Genomic DNA, 21921 nt, shown 5'->3' on the forward strand with positions numbered 1-21921 from the left:
GAACGCGCACTCAAAAGGGAAAGAGGTTGAGAAGGCATCGGGATCGCGCTCATCTGTTTGACTGGCAAAAGCCTCCGGTGTAAAAGGCCAGTCATCATTATGGGGGAGCCGGGACCCCGAGACGGGGTGGACCCTGACCGACCTACCGCAGCGCGCAGCTCATCCAGGCGCTTCATACCCGGATAATAGCAGCCTGCGTGTCCGATCGTACACAGACAGCGAGCCGCGGACGAGGCGGAGACTGCTGGGATTCAAGCCGAGTCAGAGTCGCGACTGGTGGGTGAACCAGCAGAGAGGGACGTGAGGAAACTGGGAAGAGTAGCTCTGAATTTGGAGGATGATGGATGGATGGTCGATAACGAGCCGGCCCGGTCAGCCCAGCCCAGTCAGAGCAGGGTGGGTTCACCCGGAGTGAAATCCGTCGGCTCTTATCCGTTGGCTTCTCCTCCGCCGGGTGGCGATGTCCGCTTCCTGCCTCGACCTGCAGACGTCTGCCGCGGGTTCAGCACCACTGGAGCTGGACAGCGACTGCATGGAGCCCCGTGCCGGCGCCGCCGCTCAGGATTCCGGCGGCTTCCAGGGTCACCCGCTGCGGCACGCCGGCTCTGGAGGCCTCGGTATGGCCTTGGAGGAGGAACTGGCCATGCTCACCGGGGAGCGGGACGACGAGGAGGAGCTCCCGGACATAGAGACGCCTGTCGTGGGGCACAACGCAGACCTACTGTCGCTCTTCCGCCAGAAGGAGAAAGACTTGGTTTTAGCTGCTAAACTCGGCAAAGCACTGCTGGAGAGAAACCAAGACCTGACCAAGCAATATGAGAAAATGCACAAAGATCTCAACGAGAAATTAGAGGTAAACTTAGACGGGAAATATCTCTCGCTGTAGTTTTAATGCTGCCATAAGCCTCTTTCTGGTGTGGCCTCAAAATGCCATAATCCTAGAGCCAACTTTGGACCATCGCAATGTAAACAAACTCAACAGGGTCATAACAAATGCAGAGTGTGGAGACTCACATTCAAAGTCATGTAGCTTGATTCCCCTTTTCCATGGCTGTGTATTATTGTATCTAATGTGCTATAAGCTGCAGAATGAGCCTTATTGAACCGTGCAGGTCACTCTGACCTAAAGAAAGAAGTGAACATCAGTGTTTCTGTCATTTTAGTGAGCATCAGCCAAGCTAAGAAAAGGTGTAGGACAGTCTGAGTTATTTCATACTGTGAAGCTGAGCTGTTGTTTTCAAAATCCTTCACACAAGCCCAAAGCGTGGCCTGAGAAACCACAAAGACTAATCCTGTCCAGGGCCTTCACTTGTTTCAACTGTACATCTGTTCAGCCTTTTGATCCATATTCATCCTGGTGTTGCAGCTCAGGGAAATAAGCTGCTGCTTGTTATTATTGATGTTGTTACAGTTCCCAGCTCTAAGTGCGGTTGATGTTGTTTTGTTGTCTTGTTTTGAATCCCTGTGATCCCTCCTTTTGTTTTGGGCATTCACCCATGAGATGAAAACAGTGGCCACACAGATGCCAGCTGCTCCAGCCCTGGACTTAAACATAATAACTACTCACACCCAAACTGACAGCCGCTGGCCGTGCAGTGCATCTGCTCATTGCCATCTAGAGACTAGAAGCTGATATTATCTTAACTGTCACTCCAGGAGACAGGGGACACAAGAGATTGGTTCAGTTTTAAAATCCCTAAACTCTTTCTCTGATTGCAGAATCAATTTGTGCTTGCATTTTTTTTATCAGAGTGGCAGTTATTGTCGCTCTTTTGAACTTTTTTAAAAACTAAACTTCAAGCTGTCTTCACTGTCAGTATCATATGTTGTCATGTTAATGATAAATTCATAGTTGTAGCACCTCTGTACATCATCAGTACCCCCAGTGGAATCAAGTCTCAAGTTTTTTCCTCTAGTGAATTTTTTCCAAAGGTTGATCACAACTTTCTCTGTCTGTGAAAGCACCAGACTCTCTGATAGTCTAAACCTCAATAATTCCACTTGGTTCTTATTTTGTGTGAAATTAGGGCAATATTGTAAATCAAATCTGAGCAAATCAAAGTTTTAACCATATCCCCCTCATCCTATCACATGCAGCACTTGGAGCAGGAGAAGCACGAGTTACGTCGGCGCCTTGAGAATCGAGAAGGGGAGTGGGAGGGTCGCGTAGCCGAGCTGGAGACGGATGTCCAGCAGCTGCAGGGCGAGCTGGAACTCCACCAGGTCCAGCTGAGAGAGGCTGACAGGGACAAGACCAAGGCCATCAGTGAGCTCTCCGAACAGAACCACAGACTGCTGGAGCAACTCAGTAGGGTGAGCAGTGTATGTGTGTGTGTGTGTGTGTGGGGGCCATGTCTGCTTCACATTTACTGCTTCATAAGAACTGGGTCTATCTGCATGGAAAATGTTATTAGCTTGGGCTTCGGGTCAGTGCTTCACAATTTTTAATCGTGCTTTAAAGATCCCTGCACCCCACCAAGAAACATTTTTCAGGCAAATGCCAATGTGTCTTTGTATGTGTGTGTGTGTGTTTGGCCTGGCCTTGAGGCCACTCTGTCCAGTTCATGTCTGCCTGGCTGACATTATATAAGGTGCTCAGCCAACTGAAGATTCATCAAGAATCATCTTCCCCCGAGGGGAGACTGGGGCTCTACCTTCATTCAGCTCATCTTTTTCTCTCTCGAACTTCACCTGAATTATGCTAACTCATCAATATAACAGCATAGCTTCCAGGGTCTTATGTTGAATAATTTAGAATGATTGGACTGCACACTTATGCAATAGCACTATGCACAATGACAGGTGATTTGATTGCAGAGTAAAAAAGGTGTGATAGGAGATGAGACAGGAGAGAGAAAATGGATTGATTGACAGATATCTAAGATACATACAGAGACAGGCTGTACATATAACGGTTCTTAAGGTTGGCATGACGACTTGAAGCTGTATTTACTCTGACACAATGTACAGAAGCTATACTCTTTATACACACACATCAGGATGAACTGAGACTGACAGTAGATGCAGATTGATGGAGCTGAGAGTGCTAGCGTTTGTAGCTGCTCCTGATTAACTCTTTGCTGAGGAGTTGAAACGCATCAATCTGCTCAATCTACACCAAAACAAAGATCCCTTATCCATACAGAGTATCCATTAATCAATCACATTTTATTTGTATAGCCCATAATCACAAATCACAGTCTGCCTCATAGGGCTGAAAGGTGTGACATCCAGGGAGTGAGCCTTCTCCCAGGATGGACAGAAGTGTAATAGATGTCACATCAACAAAAATTATTATTTACAACATTGATGAGAAAAGACAGTGTCTAAGTATTTGTACAAAAGAAAATGTCCAAAACAGAGATGGAGAGAGTAGTGATGACTAATGATAAAGGTATCACCAGTAATGGTAGTGTATGCGAGTAGGAATATTGTATATCTAAGCAATTCAGTTGTAATGATAATCCACGTTGAGCTGCCTCCAAGATCCAAAATCCATAATGTGGCTGCATCAGCAATCCTGGATTTGCAAAAAATAATCCATACTTAATTACTAATTAATTTCTTGATATTTCGAATGGATACAATAAGAGTGTTTTTGTTCATGTGCACACGCTTTGTTTCCTGATGGTGGCTTCATTCCCAATCATGTCTTGTCAAAGCAGAACTGAATGATGATCACATTTCCCAAAACTGTGCTTAACAACTATTATGTCACGTGGGTGAGCTTGCTTTTCACCAACAGCAGGATGGCGTCATGCTACCTAGCCTGTCAGAGGGATATAAAGCCTAAACTCCTTTAAGATCATTATACAGCATCAACTCAGAGGCTGTAAACAGAGGCCTGACAGTGTTGTTAGCTGCTATAGGGATGTCAGGATGCCCAGAGCTCTATACGCAAAGGTTGACAAGCCTGTGCAGGTACTTTGATAACCCCCGTCATTACGGATGTCCATGGCAACGCTCACACGTGCATGTTGTCCCTCCTGGGAGAAGCTGTGATCTGCTGCTGGGAACATGCTGCTCAGGGAGGAGAAGGATCTGTGTGGTGGTGTGTGGTTCACTGCTGTGTAGAGCAGTTCTCCTTTTCTTTCAATCAGATTAAAGCAGCCTCCTGCTCAATCTTGCTCCAATACAATCATCACATTGCAATCAGGAATTTGTGCTGGACAAGTCAGTTGACATGGATTGCAGTAAAGAGCAGACACTTAGCATAATTAAAGTGCATTTCTTTTGATTGAAACCTGGGTGTGGGAGGTTTTTTTACAGATATTTCCCTGAAAGTGGTCTGTGTTGTGTTTTGGGCGCAGAGAATATCTGGTGGCCTTTGTGACTCAGTGAAATTCATGAGACCTAATTGACTCCATCGATCCAGATCTTATGATTCAGTGTGTTGGGCAGACAGAGGGAAACCTGCTGTGTAATAAAATAAATGAGGTCAGCCACGGTGCCCCCCCTTCTCTCTTTTTTTATCCCCTTTCTCTATGTCTAAATTGCTTTCTTATTGCTCTCTCTCTCTCCCTCTCTGGGCTCATTACTAAGCGATGGGTGGTGACTGAGTAATGTTAACCATTTACAGCTCTGAGTGAATAGAGAGAATGTGAAACTGAGGAAACCGTGCGTGCACTATTTATATCTGCCTAATTTCTTTAGTTATTGCCCTCATTGGAACAGATCAATCGGCCTGTATGTGGCTTCCTGTCAAAACTATGAAATAGCTTATGTTCCTCTGTCCATCACATGAGCTTCTTATTGCAGTCCCTTGTCATGCCTGCAGAAAATCCCATGTCACAGAGTGGTGACTGAACAAAAGACACATCTGTGGAGGACCAGGCTCCAAACTGACAGATCAAGCACATCCACTGCCACCAGGTTAACAATAACACATAACAGGAGATGCAGAGTAATAGTTTTTTTTATAGATGTCAATACAGCAATATTGAATACACAAATACTTATTACACAATGAATAATAAAAATCAATTTTAAGTAATTAAAAGTATAAGAGAAACATAGGATGAAGTCAGTGGAGAAATTTCATTTTTAAATGTATTTATTGATACATATAAATATAAATAAATCTTGGTTATAGCAAACCTTATAATCGTCATTGCAGACCTAAAGGAAATACATTTACGAATTTACTCCTCTGTTAATTTCAAATTCCTATCATATGTATTAACTGAAGAGCTTTTTGTCTATTCATTTTAGATTTCTAAAGCAAACCTTTCAGCCAGAAATTAGATGAATAAAAACAGCTCATGACCCTCCTAACTTATTAACAGAGCCTTCTATTGGCTGCAGTGGCACGACCTTGAGGAGGCAGGGCGCTCCATAGGAAGTGATGTAAGTCATGGGCTAAAATGCAGCGCTGAGGGGATTAGGCTATAATCCGTGCTAATAGCCTTGCCATATGCATTCAGCCCAGACCAAAACAACTCCAGCGCATACTTTACTTAATTAATAACAGCAGGTAACTTAGATATTTAGGTAAAGAGGACCTAAGAAATTTAATCTTTTCCTCAGCAGACATGTACACTTCCTGTGGTTATTCTGAGGTGTGTGTGTGTGTGTGTGTGTGTGTGTGTGTGTGTGTGTGTGCGTGCGTGCGCGCGCGCGCGTGCGTGCGTGCGTGCGTGCGTGCGTGCGTGTGTGTGTGTGTGTGTGTGTATGTGTATGTGTACACTGGTCATCAAACTACATATGATATTCAGGTGTGTGAGTACAGCCAGTCTCCTCAGGTCTAATCTGGTCAGAGCGAAGCAGAAGGAAAAGGACCTTTGTCTAATTACCTCACCACACATGCTCACAGAGGGCTGAAGCTGCACTGACTCAGGCAGGAGTGTCTGCGTGCTTCATGGTCACAGTAGATTTCACTTCTCTCAACCTCCATGTGATTTAAATGTGACAGCAGCCTCATGTGACTCATGAAAGTGGTTCAATTCAATACATTTATCAGATTGTATTTGTGTAGCCCATATGCACAAATCACAATTGGCACCACTTAACAAGGTGTAGCGACATCCTCTCCCCTTAAACCTCGACTTTATTCAAGGCTGTAGAGGAGCAATAATTTGTTGTTGCCGTGTCATCAGCAATAATATAGCAAGCAAAGTGTAATGTGAATATTGTAAGTAGAAATGTAGCTTCCTAGTTTCACTCCTTCCTTTGCCACCTCTACGCAGTGGTGATCATGAGTATCTGCCCAGCTATCATCCTCTACCTCCCATCAGCCCCAGGTAACGGTTGCTGTCAGGATCAGCTCCGTGACTGGTGCGCGTTGTCACACGCAGGATTTGTTACGCAACCACTTGAAAGCAGGGTTGCCCATCCTCCGTAAGTCTAGACAAGGCAGCGCTCTGTGAAAGCGACAAAGGAAAATACCAGAAGCATCGAGACTACAAGTCGCAGCTTGGCCAATCCCACGTCTTCTTGGTTGCTATGACAACCAGAGTGACATGCAAATCAGAAATGCCATGTGTTATTACCATGGGAATGTACAGGGGATCCAGATAGTTTGATGCCAGGTTGCGCCACCAAAGACCCTTAAAGCACCTTCATTCATATCTGATGGATCATGTTCCACAGCCACAGGTCGCCTGTTCCTGAATCAACAGGAGTGAAGTCTACTTTTCAAGTCTCGGCTCTCCTCTTATTCCTCCTGTAAACTGAATGTATTTACTCAGGTGAATGTCAGAGTAAAGAGGCTGTAAACGAAAGCATCTCTGCTGAGGATTCTGTCGCCACAGTCTGATTTGCCTCTGCTCTATTACGGTCGTGCTTATAACACTTGATCTGGGATAGCTGAGGAATTTACATGCAGATTTCCTCACTGCAAATCAGGCAGTTTTTTTATATGATCTCAGTCTGTCAGCTTGTTGGCCAGTGGGTCACATGTCATGTGAGCGCTGTGAACTGTCTGAGCTGGCCTCCACTGACTGCACATCTGTTGAGCAGACACAGAATTGTGCAGCTGTCACATAGAAGCCCTCATCTGGACACTGTAGCTGAACACCCACTGACTCATAGACATGAGCTGACAGTAATACAACAAGGTGATTTAAGCCTGAGACAAACTAGAGCTGAAAATAATTCTTCAAATGTGTGTAATACTTTTTTATTGAGGGTGGGGGTAGAAACAACATGTGGCGGTAGCACAAAACAACGTAAAACAGTTGTCATAGGGCACTCAGGCATATATTATATTTAAAAATCCATCCATTCACTTATCCTTAAAGGGATCGCAGAACAATGTCATCTTGTGTCGTTTAAATGATGAACTTTGGACAAAATATTAAATGTGATCAACTTTTTAATCAAACAAGTTTTCTGAACAATACACTGTGGCCTCTCGCCGGGAGGATCAGCTTGTGACTGTTTCTCCCTTATCTCCTCAGGTATATCACAGCTCAGTTCTTTGAAATATCCCATAATGCATTTTATGTTTACATTGTGTGACACACATTTTTTTTACCATACTCCATCTACAATTTCCGTTTTTTTGTTACATAAGACTTGGGTGTAAGGCTTTTATATTATAAGACACATTTCCCTCAGGGTCAGAGCAGAGTAGTTGCACTGCTTCCATCCTGTGAGTTACTGTGCAGAGCGGAGCCCCACAACGATGGAGCTGAGGCAGAGGCGTCCTGGCAGCTTGTCCTCCCAGCAGGTCACTGACACAGACTCACACCAGAGTTACCTGAGGACTGGAGTGAACTGAAGTAAACTCATGTACATGACCAGCTGTTGAGCCTCTACAAATCTCTGTGAGCCTGTTGGAAGGCTGCTGCAGTGTGTAGTGCCACCTAGAGGCTGTAATTCATATTGACGCACACTGGGGTTAAAAAGACATAACTGAAAACTTAAAAAATAAATCAAACTGAACAGCTCCTTGATTTAAGTTTTGTTTTTGGATTTATAGAAACCATGTTTAGTCTCCTCACTGAGCTGTAAAAAGTGAGTCATTTTTAGGATTTTGCTGTTGCCATGGCAGTGATGATAATGCGAGCAGGGGCTTCCTGAGTGCAGCTCCATGCTAATGAAGCCCAGCCTGGCACTGAATAGTCTGTTCCCACCTGGACAATATAAGCTCAACTGTGAGTGTGCTGCAGAGAGCAAAAACAATGAGCTGTGGACCACTGAAGGCTTCCGAAAAGGGCTGTGACATTTGGGGAAAATGTGCTTTCCGAGGAACGCATATCAAATGTATCATTTAGGGAAAACAAAACTAGTCAGTGATACATGTCCTGAATACCAGCGTGTTAATGCACATAACTTTAGCAACATGTTAAAACTCCACTGTTTCAACACAATGAAGTTTAGGTCTGCTGCATCATATTGTAGGTGAAGTAAGTTGTGAAAACAGTCTGAAGTAATGTGTTGCTAATAAAATTCTAATAAAGTCTTATAAGGATGTAACAGTGGGATACAATGCAGTGTCCTGGCAGCGTCATTTGTAGCTACTGTTTTTTTTGGATAGTGACACAGCATTAAATGTTCTGATGAAAGTCCTTACTAGGGACAACCTTGTTTGTTTAATATGTAATGAAGAACATATTATTTCTTGTAATGTCTTATTTGATGCATCTTGTTACATCTTATTAGGATACAACAGCTTTTATTTACTGTCAAATGAAGAAATTACAGTTTTGTGTAATTTCATATAAAGTTGGACTTCTTACATCTTATTAGTGCGCTGTAAAATAAAGTGCAACCAAACATTGTGTGAAGGTTTTTTTGGTGGAGTCATGTCAAGGTTGATAAATTTCCACTCCAGGAGTGGCAGTCTGCTTCTCTTTGCATTGTGGGTAATGTAGGCAACAGGCTCTGTCAAACGATAATGAAAGGTGAAAGCATGAAGAGCATAAAAAGATGTTTGTCTATGCTGCGTCGATTGTGTTTCTTTTTTAAACTTTCCTCTAAATCTGTGTGTCCAGGCTGCAGAGGTGGAGAAGCAGCTGTCCACTCAGGTCCATTCATTACGTGACGACTTCAGGGAGAAGAGCATGTCTACCAGACAACACATGACACGACTAGAGACTCTACAGGCTGAGGTGAGCCACCATCTGTAGCTTTTTTCTATTATTCCTTTCAGAGTGCACATCATCCAAGAGCTAAACAGAACCAAAAAGTTCAGCTATGCTTTTAAAAAAAAGTGAAATAATGTTGCATGCTTGCAGTTACTGGCTCTCAGCAGGAAGCATTGGTGCTTAATTTGACAGCAGATCACTGGGGATTAAACTTCTGTGTCATTAGTTCTGTGTCAAGAGAGGTGGTGTACACCTTTCTCCTGTCATGCTACTGGAATTGCTTCTGGGCACGTTCTCTTAAACTTGTTGTTGTCCTCTTTCTGTAATCTTTATGTCTCTCCTCACTCGTTCCTCCTTCCCTCACACTCCTCCCCACTTGGTCGGAGCAGCAAGGGCTAGAAGTGAGTGGTTGCCGAGCGCTGTCTGTCGGCATGCTGCATGCAGCGTCTTGTGAAATAACAGAAACATGGATTGCACTGTTATTTTTCCGTTCCGAAATTACAATTGCTTCTAATCTCTTATGTTGTCACAGGGAATAGAAGCCAAAAGAGAATTTATCTCTCTATATATTCTATGTATCTATCTATATATATGTATGTATATCTATATATCTGCAACCCTTAATTTGCATCTCCACATCCTTACAGCAATCCATGTTTCCTGAGATGGAGCATGAAAAACATGCTTGCTAATCAGAGCACGAGATGTGTTGTGATGTCAGTCATGCTCATGTATATCAGCCGGTCGTGTTATAAACATTGATACTGTCAGAACATAAAAACAGCTGAGATTTCCTCTGTAGCTTCTCTTCAAAGAGAGGCAGAAAACACCCAGACTGCAGAGCCTGTGCTATAATTGGAAGGAGAGGCTACTGCTCTATATTTGGCTGAGATACTGCAATGTCTGGGTGCTCCCACATCTCCATCGCTTTGCCTTTATATCACATATGCTGATGACTAATGGCTTCTCCCCCCCACGTTTCTGTAAAGACGGAGACTATAGCAGCCTAAAAATATCCAGAAGTTGGCAAATGTGGGAACTCAAAAAACTGATCCACATGTAAGCTCCTGTTCTGTGAAGTAGGTTACCAGATGTAGGTCAAACGCAGGAGGGATAAAAATGAGCAAGAACTGATATTTGTTTAATGGGGAAAGCTGCTCCTGCTGCTAAAGAGAGAAACAATTCATGTGGAAGAAGTTGTGCTGCTGCGAGGTTAGCCTAGAAGGCTGTTGTATTATATAGCCATGGTAAATAGTAAGCTGATAGTAGACGCTATATCGCCAAAACATTCCTGAAGACGAGGGTGGTAACTAACGCCTACGCCCATGCTAGGCAACAAGCATTCTTTAGACCAGTGGGAGTACTTTTTAATCTCGTGTAAGAGCCCTGCTTCCCTCAAAGTCAGAACAACAACAAAATGCAGCTCTCAATCAGGCCGGCAGCTGCCCAACTGTCCGCTATCGACCAGGAAATCTGAACAGTCCTTCATTTCACCAGTTAATATCTATTACCCGGGGCGTAGTAACTCAGCTGTGCTGTTTGACATGTTAGATTAAGATGCTGTCCGAGAGGAAGATGGAGCTGGAGCGCCGAGTGCACATCATGCTGGAGGAGAACGAGCTGCTGCAGAGCACAGTGGACGACTTCAGAGAGAGGACGCTGGTGTTGGAGAAGCAGTGTCAGGAGAAGGACCTACAGGTATGGAGACATGAAGGACGGTTAGATCTTTGACAGCACCTACTAAAAATCTACTTGGACAGAAAAAATATCTTTAAGATTAGTCAGCTCTGCTCTCAGAACCAGATATTCACACTTTGCACCTTTAAAGTTTTGCCTTCTTGGTTGTGTCCAGTTGCGGCAGAGCCAGCTGGAGCTCCAGGAGGTTCAGGTGTCCCACAGGCAGCTGACCTCTCGGCTGGAGGAGCTGTCAGAGGAGCACAGCCTCCACAGCCTCACCCCACACCCATCCAGCCTGCTGTGTGAGATAGAACAGAGCATGGAGCAGGAGGAGCAGGAGCAAGAGAGGGAGCAGGTAATTACCACCATGACTTTTGGATGATGTTTTGTTGAGTCCACTCTTTATTTGTTGTTTTTAATCTCTGCGTTTTGTTTGACTGTCACCTATCCTTTGAGCACCATATCATAAAAGTTGTCTTATCTTTTCTTATTTTAGAGATGCAGAAACAATCACTCATGCCTTGTAACCTTGTGCCTTGATTCCTACAACAGCCCGTTATCTGGTTTTAACCCAGTACGATGGGCACATTGGCTCCCTGTTCAAAATGTGTGATTTAAAATGTGTATTTATTAATTACCCATGCTCTATCTCTGATCTTTTAATTCCCTATTTACCTCTGCGCAGTTTGCTATCATTGGGCAAAGGTCTGCTGTCAGTTCCTGAATCTAGGCTGAAAACTTAAGGGGGGGTGCAGAGTGTTTGCCGACAGGGCTCCAAGGTTCTTGAATAAATTGCCTGAGAAAAAAACTAAAAACCCTACTTTTTCAGATAGCATATTCCTGCATTTACTTGGGCTGCCAGGCTATTATTGTTCTTTTATCATTATCATTATTATTACTGTTACTAATTATGAACTTCCCTCTGTATTTGAACCATTTGTTTTCTTGTCTGTAATTATTATAATCATATATTTCATCCTGCTGCGAGCACCAGGCGGTTGTGAAACTAATATCTAAATATCCCCTCCTCCAACTTGTCCAGTTGCGTCTCCAGCTGTGGGAGGCCTACTGCGAGGTCCGCTCACTCTGCTCCCATCTCCGGGGAAACGACATCACCGACTCTGCGCTGTCCACCGATTCTTCCATGGACGAGTCCTCGGAGACGTCCTCTGCCAAGGATGTGCCTACTGGCAGCCTCCACACCGGCCTTCTGGAGCTGCGGAGGCTGACACAGAACCTGCTGGATGGCAATGAGTCCACGGTAATGAACAACTCACTGGCAGCTCGGCAGCTCTGGAGCAATGACATCTCACAAAATAAGAGGTTTCCTATTCATTTGTTGGAAGAACTATGTAGTTTGGTATGACTAGTGCAAACACAATCAATGGTATGAGACAGTGTAGTAAGCACCCACTCGTGTAATGAGTGTTTGAGAAAGAGCCAGAAAACGATATAGAAGCTATTAGGGGCTTAGAATTAAGCTTTTCACAGATGAAATGAAGCGGCACACAGTGATCAGGTTTTCTTATGGTTGTATATATTTTCCTTCTTTTGTTTCCTGCAGCTAATACAATGTTTTAAATGGCGACACTGTTGAGCCATAACAAAATTAAAGTCTGTCAATAACTTACACACTTTTATTTTTCACTGACCTGAGATCCTGTAGCTTCTCTATTGCTTTTGCTATTTATCTCTGGATATATTTATGTTCATGTTTACACCACGACAAATAGCAGCTATCTGTTTACCGAGCAGAATTTCACATACAGAACAACAGCAGGAAATTAGCTTCTAAGGTAAAACTTTAATAACAGACTTTTTTATCTGAAAACAATAAAACAAACCCCGTCTCCTTGAAGGGAAATGATGACATTAGAAGCTACATGGCTGTGTTGAGTTTACGAAACTGGCAGTGAAGAATATTTCTTCTAATCTTTTTAGACTTAAAGCGCTTTATAAGACAGTTTGTCTGGTGCTTTTGCCATTCACACACACATTCATACAGTGCATCTATGTGCAGCACTTTCTCTGTCATATATCACTTCCGTCAGGGGAAACGTGGGGTTGAGTATCTGCTAATAATGGACTAGTAATGTTTTAACAGGATACTGCCTATTTTAGAGACACACGTTAATGAGCCACAGAATGGCCAGTAGCAGTACATTGACAGTGAGTGTGTGTCGTGTTCAAAGGGCTCGCGGCGCAGCGATGAGGAGGCTCTGGAGGAGCAGGTGAGGAAGCTGGGAGAAGAGCTGAGGGAGGTCAGAGAGCTGCACGAGGCGGAGCAGGACAAAACACGCAGCAGTGAAGGGGAGCTGCTGCAGCTGCACAATCAGGTACGAGCGTCTGTACATCTGTACACATGTGGAATAACAATGAATTAACAAATGCTGATGTGTAAGAATAACATGACCCAGAGGTGCAGATGTGGTTCTCACCAGTTCCTGAGCCAATGTGAATTTGATGTATGTTGTTTGTAATGTAGGACATCGTTTCAACCTCGTTTCGTTTCTACAAGCAGAGCTCACTCCCTGCTGTGGGTTTTATATGCCATCTTATACAAACACACACACACACACACACTCATACTCAGTTCACTTATTGTCCCGTTGAAGTGGGTCAACTCAACATCTCACACATGAGCAGCCCGCTGTATAAATTTGCCATTAAAGCCTTTATCCTGCCTGCGTCTCACGGCTCTGTTTGATGCTCTCTTCCATGTGACCTGCAGATGGCGCTTCTCTCTGTAGAGATGTGCTCTCTCAGGGAGGACAACGAGCGGATCAGGGTGATGGCTGAAGTGCGAGAACCCAGCGAGCAGCTCCAGAGTGCTATCAGAGACAGAGACGACGCCATAGCCAAGTAAGATCACATCACTGATGCAGTAATAATGATGATAAAATAGAATAGAATAGATTTCTATTGTAATATATATGGCCTATAATATAATAGAATATAATAAAACTACCTTATAAACTACCATCAGTTCAAGAAATGTTTATAGGACAATTGCAGATTATTACATAATTTTTATGCATTTTTGGAAGTTACAATAACACTGTATACACCAAGTGCTGATTTCACATCCCTAAAGATGCAAGACAGGAAAGGAAGTCAAATGAATCATCTTATTTGGAAGAGAAAATTTAACTGAATGACCTCCTGCACTTACTATAGTTGTGTAGTTGTTAGCACACAATTTCCAGCTAATCCGGAGCGCTCTGACTTCCTCAAACTTGCCCTGTCAGACTTTTGCAATATCTCTGCAGAGGTCACAGCAATGACTTTTCAGTTACAAGGTTTTCGTATCCACATACGAGAACTAAATTTATGAAGAAATGTTTCAAAAGCAAATAAGAAACGTATTGAAAGAAGGTGTGGCGTAGCAGATAGAAAGTGTGATTGATATTGCATATGTATATAATTATTATAATAATCTATTTCTGTAGCACTGTATGGATGTGTGTGTGAATGGGTGTAAAGTGCTTTGAGTGGTCATCAACATTAGAAAAGCCACTTTATAAATACAGACCATTTATCATTTACTATATTTTGGGAGGATGGCAAGCATAAGAAGTTTTTGTTAGAAAATGTAACATGTATTAACCTCTTTAAATACAGTCTGTGGTATTAACACAAGTTTTTGTTCATAAGAATATGGATTGTATTTATTATTATGTTTTTATTTTTACATCTGTAAAAAAACTGCAATATTTATGCTCATTTGAATAGACTGAAAAGTTTCATGTGTCTTTAGATGTATGATTGAAATGTAGAAATATATTGTTAATTGTAGACCACAGGAAAAGTAGCTCTTCTTTAGTGCACAGCTAATGGAGATCCTAACAAATAAACAAATAACCAAATAGCCGAAGTTTAAAAACAAGACCCATAATGCAATGAAGTGGAATTACTCTTTAAATGTTCTGCACATCACTTCAACACAGACATTAAATAGATAAAGACTAAGGACACTTTGACAAATGAGCTTATTTGAGTTCTTTCTGATGGGTTTTAGTATTAAGCTAGAGCCATAATAAGTAATAATGTTAATCAGTATTAGAGGCACTGACAGGTGGAGCTCTGGTCTTATATTAAGTTCATATTAACATAGACACATCTAAGTGGTTTAATATTGGAACAAAGGGTCAATCCGCTGTTTATTAGAGTTGTTCTAAATTCATCTCTATGTGAAGGAGTTCCTCACACGCAGGCTTTCATGCTTTTTGAGATACCTCTAGCGTCTGTGTGTGTGTGTGTGTGTGTGTCTTGCAGAAAGAAAGCAGTGGAGATGGAGCTGGCCAAATGTAAAATAGACATCATGTCTCTAAATAGTCAACTCCTGGACGCCATCCAGCAGAAGCTCAACCTGTCGCAGCAGCTGGAGGCCTGGCAGGTGGGTCAAAGGTCACGAGCGAGTTTATCAGTAAAAGCCTATAACAGTCCTGACATATTAAAGTACAGCTTTATTAAGGTAGTAACATAAAGAACACTGCTCTGTAGATGTGGTTCCTGAATGGATTATGTTCATCTAATTGTGAAAAGCAGACTATAATATAATATTACTGGAACAGTTTCTCTCCATTTTTCCTTCTCTTCCCTGTCACTTGTGTTTAGTGTCATTATATTTTAACACAATCTGTGCACATACATTAAACCTCACAATTAACCTCTGAGTGTATGTAAGTGGGTTGGCCGTGAGGGTGTGTGTGTGGGTGTGTGCGTGTGTGTCTGCGTGCGTGTGTGTGTGCGTGTCCTCCCTCCCCCTCCTCGTCCCTAACTGGCAGCTCTTTCCTCTCTCTCTCTTCTCCCTGCCCACAGTTTGCCTCCTCAGGGCTCTTTACTGTTTGGCTCTTGTGGTTTCTGATCTAGTGGCCTTTCTCAGCTTCCGTACCACCCTCTCTCCCCTGTGGTACCCCCCACCCCCTCCTCCTGCCTTAGAGGTGAGCCCGAGCCGCGCCATCTCGCCGATTCACCCTCGCCGCGCTGAGCCATTCCATGCCACGGTTAACTGACTCCGACTGGAGAAATGCTCATCCCAGCTTCCCTGTCTCTCTGAAACCATTAACCATCACACAGAGAACCATCCGAACCCACCACCCTCTCTCTCCACTCACCTGTATCCCACTGTTCATGTTAAGAGGTGTCAACACAGACACCAAATACTTTCATGGCTGTGTTAACATTCAAAGACAATTCGGTTACTGATAAAATATATTTACTCCAAGCACCAAGCAGCTGGCCAGAAACCCCTGGTTGTGTTATCTCTATCTCTATCCTTTAAGTATTGCTCCAAGTATTCGGAGATCAGAATTTTTCAGGGGTCATCATGGGGACGGGAAAGCAGAAAAAATGTGGCTTCATTCTTTTGAGTCTCTTGACTCCCTACAGGGTAAATGTATTGTCACACTTCTGGGTCGATGCAGTGATTTGTTTGTGACCATCGCCACAATATAAACACTGATCACCACATAAGATACTTTTCTTATATGATCATATCTTTCCTCATAGCTGCACACATTCTTTCTACCTGACTCTACTCTCTCTCTCTCTCTCTCTCTCTCTCTATCGCTCATGCCAACACAAACATTGTCATCGGACACACCTGTAAACCCAGACTGGGTAAAAACAACATCATTTTAACAGAAATGACGGACGTGATTATTTGCATACAGAGTGGAGAATGAGGATCACAAGTGGTCACATTCAGGACACATTTTAATTCCAGGTGTGAACAGATGTTCCTACTGCTGACCAGTTGCTATCAGATCTCTCAGGACAGATGTTAGAACCCGGTGTGAACAGTGCCCTGGATTTTAAAGGGTGACAAGGTGAAAAGTTCAGGAATGACATTGTCAGCTGTGACTATTTGAGGATTCACAAAACAATTTCTGACTAACCGATAAAGAGGAAGGAAACTGATGCAGGCCTCAGAACTTCAGGGGCCCGTCAGCTCTGAGCTGAATGTGCTTCAGCTGGACTTTGTATCATGTCATTGAACACCTCATGAAATGTCCAGTTCTGCAGGGCAGCTGTGAACTAGGAAAGCAAAGTCACAGTGTTGACTTCACTGAACCACAAACTGCTCCAGACGCAGCACCTTACATGACACGGTTCACTGCCATCACTGTGTAATTGTGATTGACTGGGTGAATGAGCATTACAGATGTCAGTGCTGTATACATGTATTTGATTCTATGGTGTAATGTGATATAATGGTCGGTCAGAATCCTCAGTTCTTTTTACACATTTTCCTAAATTAAGGTTTTTAATTAAATTCCCACATAGCAGATCTGAGGCCAGTAGTAGAATGACATTATTGTCACATATAATGGAAAACTGAGGCAGGATGCTGTCTCATGTTTGAGACATATGGACCATCAATAAGTGATCGCCAGAGAGTGAATGGTGATAGTGACGTAATGATCATTTATCCAGTGTCTTCAACCCCTTCTGTAACTCCACCACCACGTGTCCTCTCTGTGTGACATTTCTCTGCTGTCTTTCTCTCACTCACATCTCCGTCCTTGTCTCCAGGATGATATGCACAGAGTGATTGACCAGCAGCTGATGGACAAGCACCAGGACGAGTGGCGCTCGGCCCCATCCTCCCTGTCGCAGGCCCACAGCAGTCAGTCCTCCAGGCGAGCTCACCGCATGTCAGACCAGGACAAGAGACTTTTCTCTTTTTTCAAGAAGAACTGAGAACCTGTTGGACTGTCCCTGGGCGCAGCAGACAGACAGAGAGAGATGACGGCGAGGGACGAGGAGGGAGAGACATCAAAGAGCAGGGGTGACGACACAGCCAAAGACGGGCAGTGGCACACGTCGAGGTTTGGGAGGGGGGGTCATTTTGCACTTTATCTGTCCCATTACTCTTCTCCTTACTGATTCACTGGCGACTGCTGACAGTGAGAGATGGAAATATGAGATCAGGATTCCCCAGAGGCTTTGGCTTAAGCCCCTCTCGTAGAAAGAAATCAGTCGGAACGGGACGTGAACAGGGTCACAAAGTTTACCTCCAAACAGGAAGGTTTCCTTGTAGTGCCTATGACCATCTCTACTAGCCCACTGCCAACTCTGTAGAGAGGGGAACACATGTACTCACTCTCATCGTATGCATCCCAGTGATCCGGCTTATGTGTCTGGGGGAAAGACGGGTGGATTCCTGGGACAGAGTGGGTTTATGGGAAAAGATGAGGACGACGATCAGAGCGGTGAAGCTGCAGCCAATCAACGCAATCGCTCAGGTTTATTCATTTGTCCAGGGGATGTTCGGAACATGAAGCAACAGCTTTACATATCAGGACCATCGCATAGTGTATATTTGATAAAACATAAATGACATTATTTTCTTTAAAGACAGCCATGCAGAGAGTTTTACCATGTTTTAATGTCCCAGACCCAAACTTTAAAGATGAGGAAAACTTGAAAGGGACACTCCAGAAATGTACTTCTACAAAGAGATATTGAAACTGCACTAAACAATATTTTTATATCAGCAATAGATCAGAGCTATATTTAATGTAAATGTGAAAGGGGCCACTGATTTTCTTTCATCCATACATTATCTTTACTGCTTAACCTTCGTGGGCTGTGGGGAGACTGGAGCCAGTCACTGGTGACGTGGGGCGAGAGGCGGGTCCACCCTGGACAGGCCACCAGTATACCGCAGAGCTGACTCAGGGCTATTTATTTTATTATTTTACAGCTACGTGTTCTCACCACTCTCTTTCACCCAGATTTCAGCAGCAGGCAGCTCCAATAAACCCACTGTATGTTAGATTTCCAGCCCTAAGCAGAAGTCAGTGACCCGCTGGTGAACAGAGTGAAGTGTGATTTTGATTCTCAAACTTGTTTGGCGGCTGAGAAACACGACTCCAACAGCTTTTAAATCAGCAGCAGAGGCTGAGATATCCTCTATTTTAGTCCTCAGTATCAGGCTCTATGGGAAACATGAGATCCTACATATCCCATAATGCAACCAATAATGCACATCATGTTACGCAAACCCAATTTTAGATTTGTTTGTTCCTATCACCTTTATCAAGTTTCATGTTTTATTAAAGTAAAACAATCTAGTGTGAGCAGGGACACAGGATCCTTGAACTAAGTGAATGTATGAAAACCAGCACTTTTATTTAAATGTGTCGCACACGAGGCCTTCATGTTCATCTCCGACATCTGAATAAACCTGTGGGTGGCTCAGCTGGTACCTTCTTCTACAGTTCACATGGAATTTAATTCACATTTAAACATGAATGCTTTTTCAAAGAAAAGTCTGGCATTGTCCTCATGATGTCAATCATCTTCCTAGTCGACCAAATTGTTAAAAATGTTTACACATCAGCTTGAGATGGAGGCAGAACTACAGCTCATCAATTCTCAATCAAGTCGATCAGTCGGTCTACAATAACCTGTAGGACTTCATGTCAGTGAACAGAAACTTCCTCTGCAGTGCTCAAACATCTGAGCTGCGCCGGTTCACCTCTAATAGAGAAGCTCTACCTCCATTCTCGTTGCTTCAATACTTCATTGGCACTTTGGTTTCTTAGTTGCCGTCTTCCGTCTTACGTGACATATCTGTTACTCCATTGGTTAAACTTCTATGTTTTGACCTGAGATCTCTATCGAGCGTGAACGACTTACAGTGTGGCACAGTGTCTGTCTGCGTTTGGACTCATGTCTGACGCAGCTGTGCAAACCTATGCAGATGTCTTCTCGTCATTTCAGCTGGTTGTTGGGAAGGATCAACCCAAAGAATGATTTTTTTTACAATAAGTCGAATAGGTTTGGATGAAATCGATATATTTATAAAAAAAATGCGTCCATTTTGAATGAAATTCTTTTTTTTTAGAAAGAAATATACCTGTACATTGTTGTTTGTATAGACTCCTTTTACATGTGTGTTCCAACAGTGAGCAAGGGTTCCACTGGTGATCACTCATACATGTGTTCATTTGACTGTGTGTGTGTGCGTGTGTGTTTGTGTGTGTGTGCGTGTGTGTTTGTGTGTGTGTGTGTGTGGCATGCAGCTGAAGTGGTGGGAGTTATTCATGAGTCCTTCCAAGTTCTGTTAAGTGAGAAGAGACACAAGTGGTGTTTTTTCAATCCAACAGTACCCAAGAATCCAGGTGACAGTTCTTGGTGCCACTTTCTAATAAGCCAACCTTTATAAACAGTTTTTAAGTGAGAATAATGGTTTTATTAATAGTTTATATATTTATGGATTAATAAGCAAAATCTGATGGATTGGAAAAATTAGTTATTCATAAAGTAATTTAACTAATAGTTCAATGTCAGGTTAAGGAATCTGAGAGAATAAACATACTACCCCAAATATCGAACTATTCCTTTAATAGTCATTAAGAAATTACAGTAAACATGTCTTAAATCATAAATGTAAATTAATCATAGACAACGGCCAAAGGTTTTTCAATAAGTCAACTGCAAAAATTGTAAAATGCTCATAGGTTAGTAATTAAGGATTATTAAAATAGTCTAGATTAACAATTTGGCAACTGTAAAACACAGTTCTAAGGCTTTGCTTTCATTTATTAACAGGCAAGAGGTCAAACATTTAATTGGATGAGTCAAACTGGGTATCCAGAGGAAGTTAAACAAAAACCCTGAAGATATTTCAGAACCAGAAAATAAATGAAGGGGGGAAAGAAAAAAGAGAATTCTAAGATATCTAAAAAAAACCATCATAAACTTATTTTTAGCTCTAACAACAGAATGACTAAGCATTAGTGAATGATTTATTAAATATCAATAAAACCATTAAAAACTGTAGACTGCCTTATTAGAAAGTGTTTTCGCTGCTCCAGTCTGAATGGACGTGATCAGACATTTTAAGGAAAAATCGAAACATGTTTTTCTCCTCATAGGTAGAAACATGTTTCTGAAAAGTGTGAAAATGGGTCAAATACAAAAGTGTCAGGTGACGTCTAAGTGTGTGTTTGTAGCGTGAGACTGAGATAGTTCCTCTTCCCCAGAGAAAGTGCAGCCTCTTCCTCCTGCAAGCTCGGATTAAACACCAGCCGCTGCTGCCACCACCACACTATAATTAGTCTCTTTTCATTTCATGTTTTCGTTAGAAGAACAACACACTGTAAACATGTTTGTTTGTTGTCAACATTACGTCCTAATTGCTGTTTCTGTTCCTTGTTTGTGTGAGACCGTTGCTGCGACACTGTAGACCGTACCGACAGCATTTCTAAAACAACGTCTGCTTCAACATCGTGATGCTGCCACTGAGGGTGGAGTGTGTGTGTGTGTGTGTCGCAGCATTGACACACACACAATCAATGACACACATTGAGTGTGTGCACTTTCTGTTGCTTGTCTCCACTCAGTCGGATGTTATTTTGGAATGTTAGTGCTTCGGCTGGGCTCATCGTGCTCTTTGTGAGTGCTTTCATTCACCACTGACTAACGGCACTGTTTCAGTTACAGAATGCTTCAAACTATTCAAAATATTTACCATGCAATTTTCTGAGCATTTTTTTCTACAAATAAACACTTTACAATCTACTTGTCTCCTCTGACTTGGCCTTGGTTTCCTCTCTTATGTTGTCATAGTCTGACTTGTGGAAAATAAGCTGATGATGCTGTTGAACAGAATCGTCTGCAAAGAATACATTCACATAGAAGATGTTGGTAAGTACGGTGTCCCTGAAAGCTCAAACACACATCAAGCAAATTAAGAAAACATCTTCATGACAAAACGTGTGCTGCAGACACACAACAGAAGTGTTTCCAGGGGGAAAAAAGTTGTTGAAAGTTTCAGGACTTTCGAAGTTATTGAAATCAGAGGTTTTGCAAAAATAAAGACAATTTATTTTGCAGACCTCTGCTGCTGATCTCCCCTCAGCTACTTTAAACCTTTGCTGCAGTTGGTATCATGTGTATACAGGTATAAGCCGAGTCTCAATGCAGAGGCCGCAGCCTTCAGAGGCTGCATTTGAGGACTGATTGCATCACAGCGGCGCGACTAGGTTGCTACATTTCAAAGGCTCCTTCGAATGCGACGAGTGTATCATTCCCGGCCTAACCCATCCCAGGGTTCATTGCGCTTCAGTGACTAACTGTATTTCAAAGAGATAATGACGGCAGCAAGCGACGAGACTTCCTACACTTGAGTATCACACTTCAAGTCAACTGAACAGCTTATGGTTCACATGTTAAACTAAATTCTCATCGTGTCTAATTT

The 21921-nt window shown here is 42.8% G+C and overlaps 1 protein-coding gene across 3 annotated transcripts; it reads left to right on the forward strand.

The window, feature by feature from the left end:
• Nucleotides 1-39: 39 nt before the first annotated feature.
• On the forward strand, nt 40-21242 carry LOC109633659 (BICD family-like cargo adapter 1). Of its 3 annotated transcripts, XR_011240948.1 has the most exons (12): nt 40-853; nt 2098-2313; nt 8937-9053; nt 9419-9430; nt 10581-10727; nt 10882-11061; nt 11749-11967; nt 12899-13042; nt 13438-13568; nt 14982-15102; nt 15528-15649; nt 17244-17381. XR_011240948.1 is itself a non-coding variant. In XM_020093672.2 (11 exons), the coding sequence occupies exons 1-11, from the start codon at nt 461-463 to the stop codon at nt 17409-17411; spliced, it is 1848 nt and encodes a 615-aa protein (XP_019949231.2). In that variant the 5' UTR covers nt 43-460; the 3' UTR covers nt 17412-21242. The 3 variants fall into 3 exon arrangements, 2 of the variants coding, with proteins under 2 accessions (XP_019949231.2, XP_069380400.1); XM_020093672.2 differs by lacking the exon at nt 15528-15649 and having other exon boundaries at nt 43-853; nt 17244-21242; XM_069524299.1 differs by lacking the exons at nt 9419-9430; nt 15528-15649 and having other exon boundaries at nt 44-853; nt 17244-21242.
• Nucleotides 21243-21921: the final 679 nt, after the last annotated feature.

This window comes from Paralichthys olivaceus, chromosome 4, assembly GCF_024713975.1.
Source record: "Paralichthys olivaceus isolate ysfri-2021 chromosome 4, ASM2471397v2, whole genome shotgun sequence".
Classification (NCBI taxonomy): domain Eukaryota; kingdom Metazoa; phylum Chordata; class Actinopteri; order Pleuronectiformes; family Paralichthyidae; genus Paralichthys; species Paralichthys olivaceus.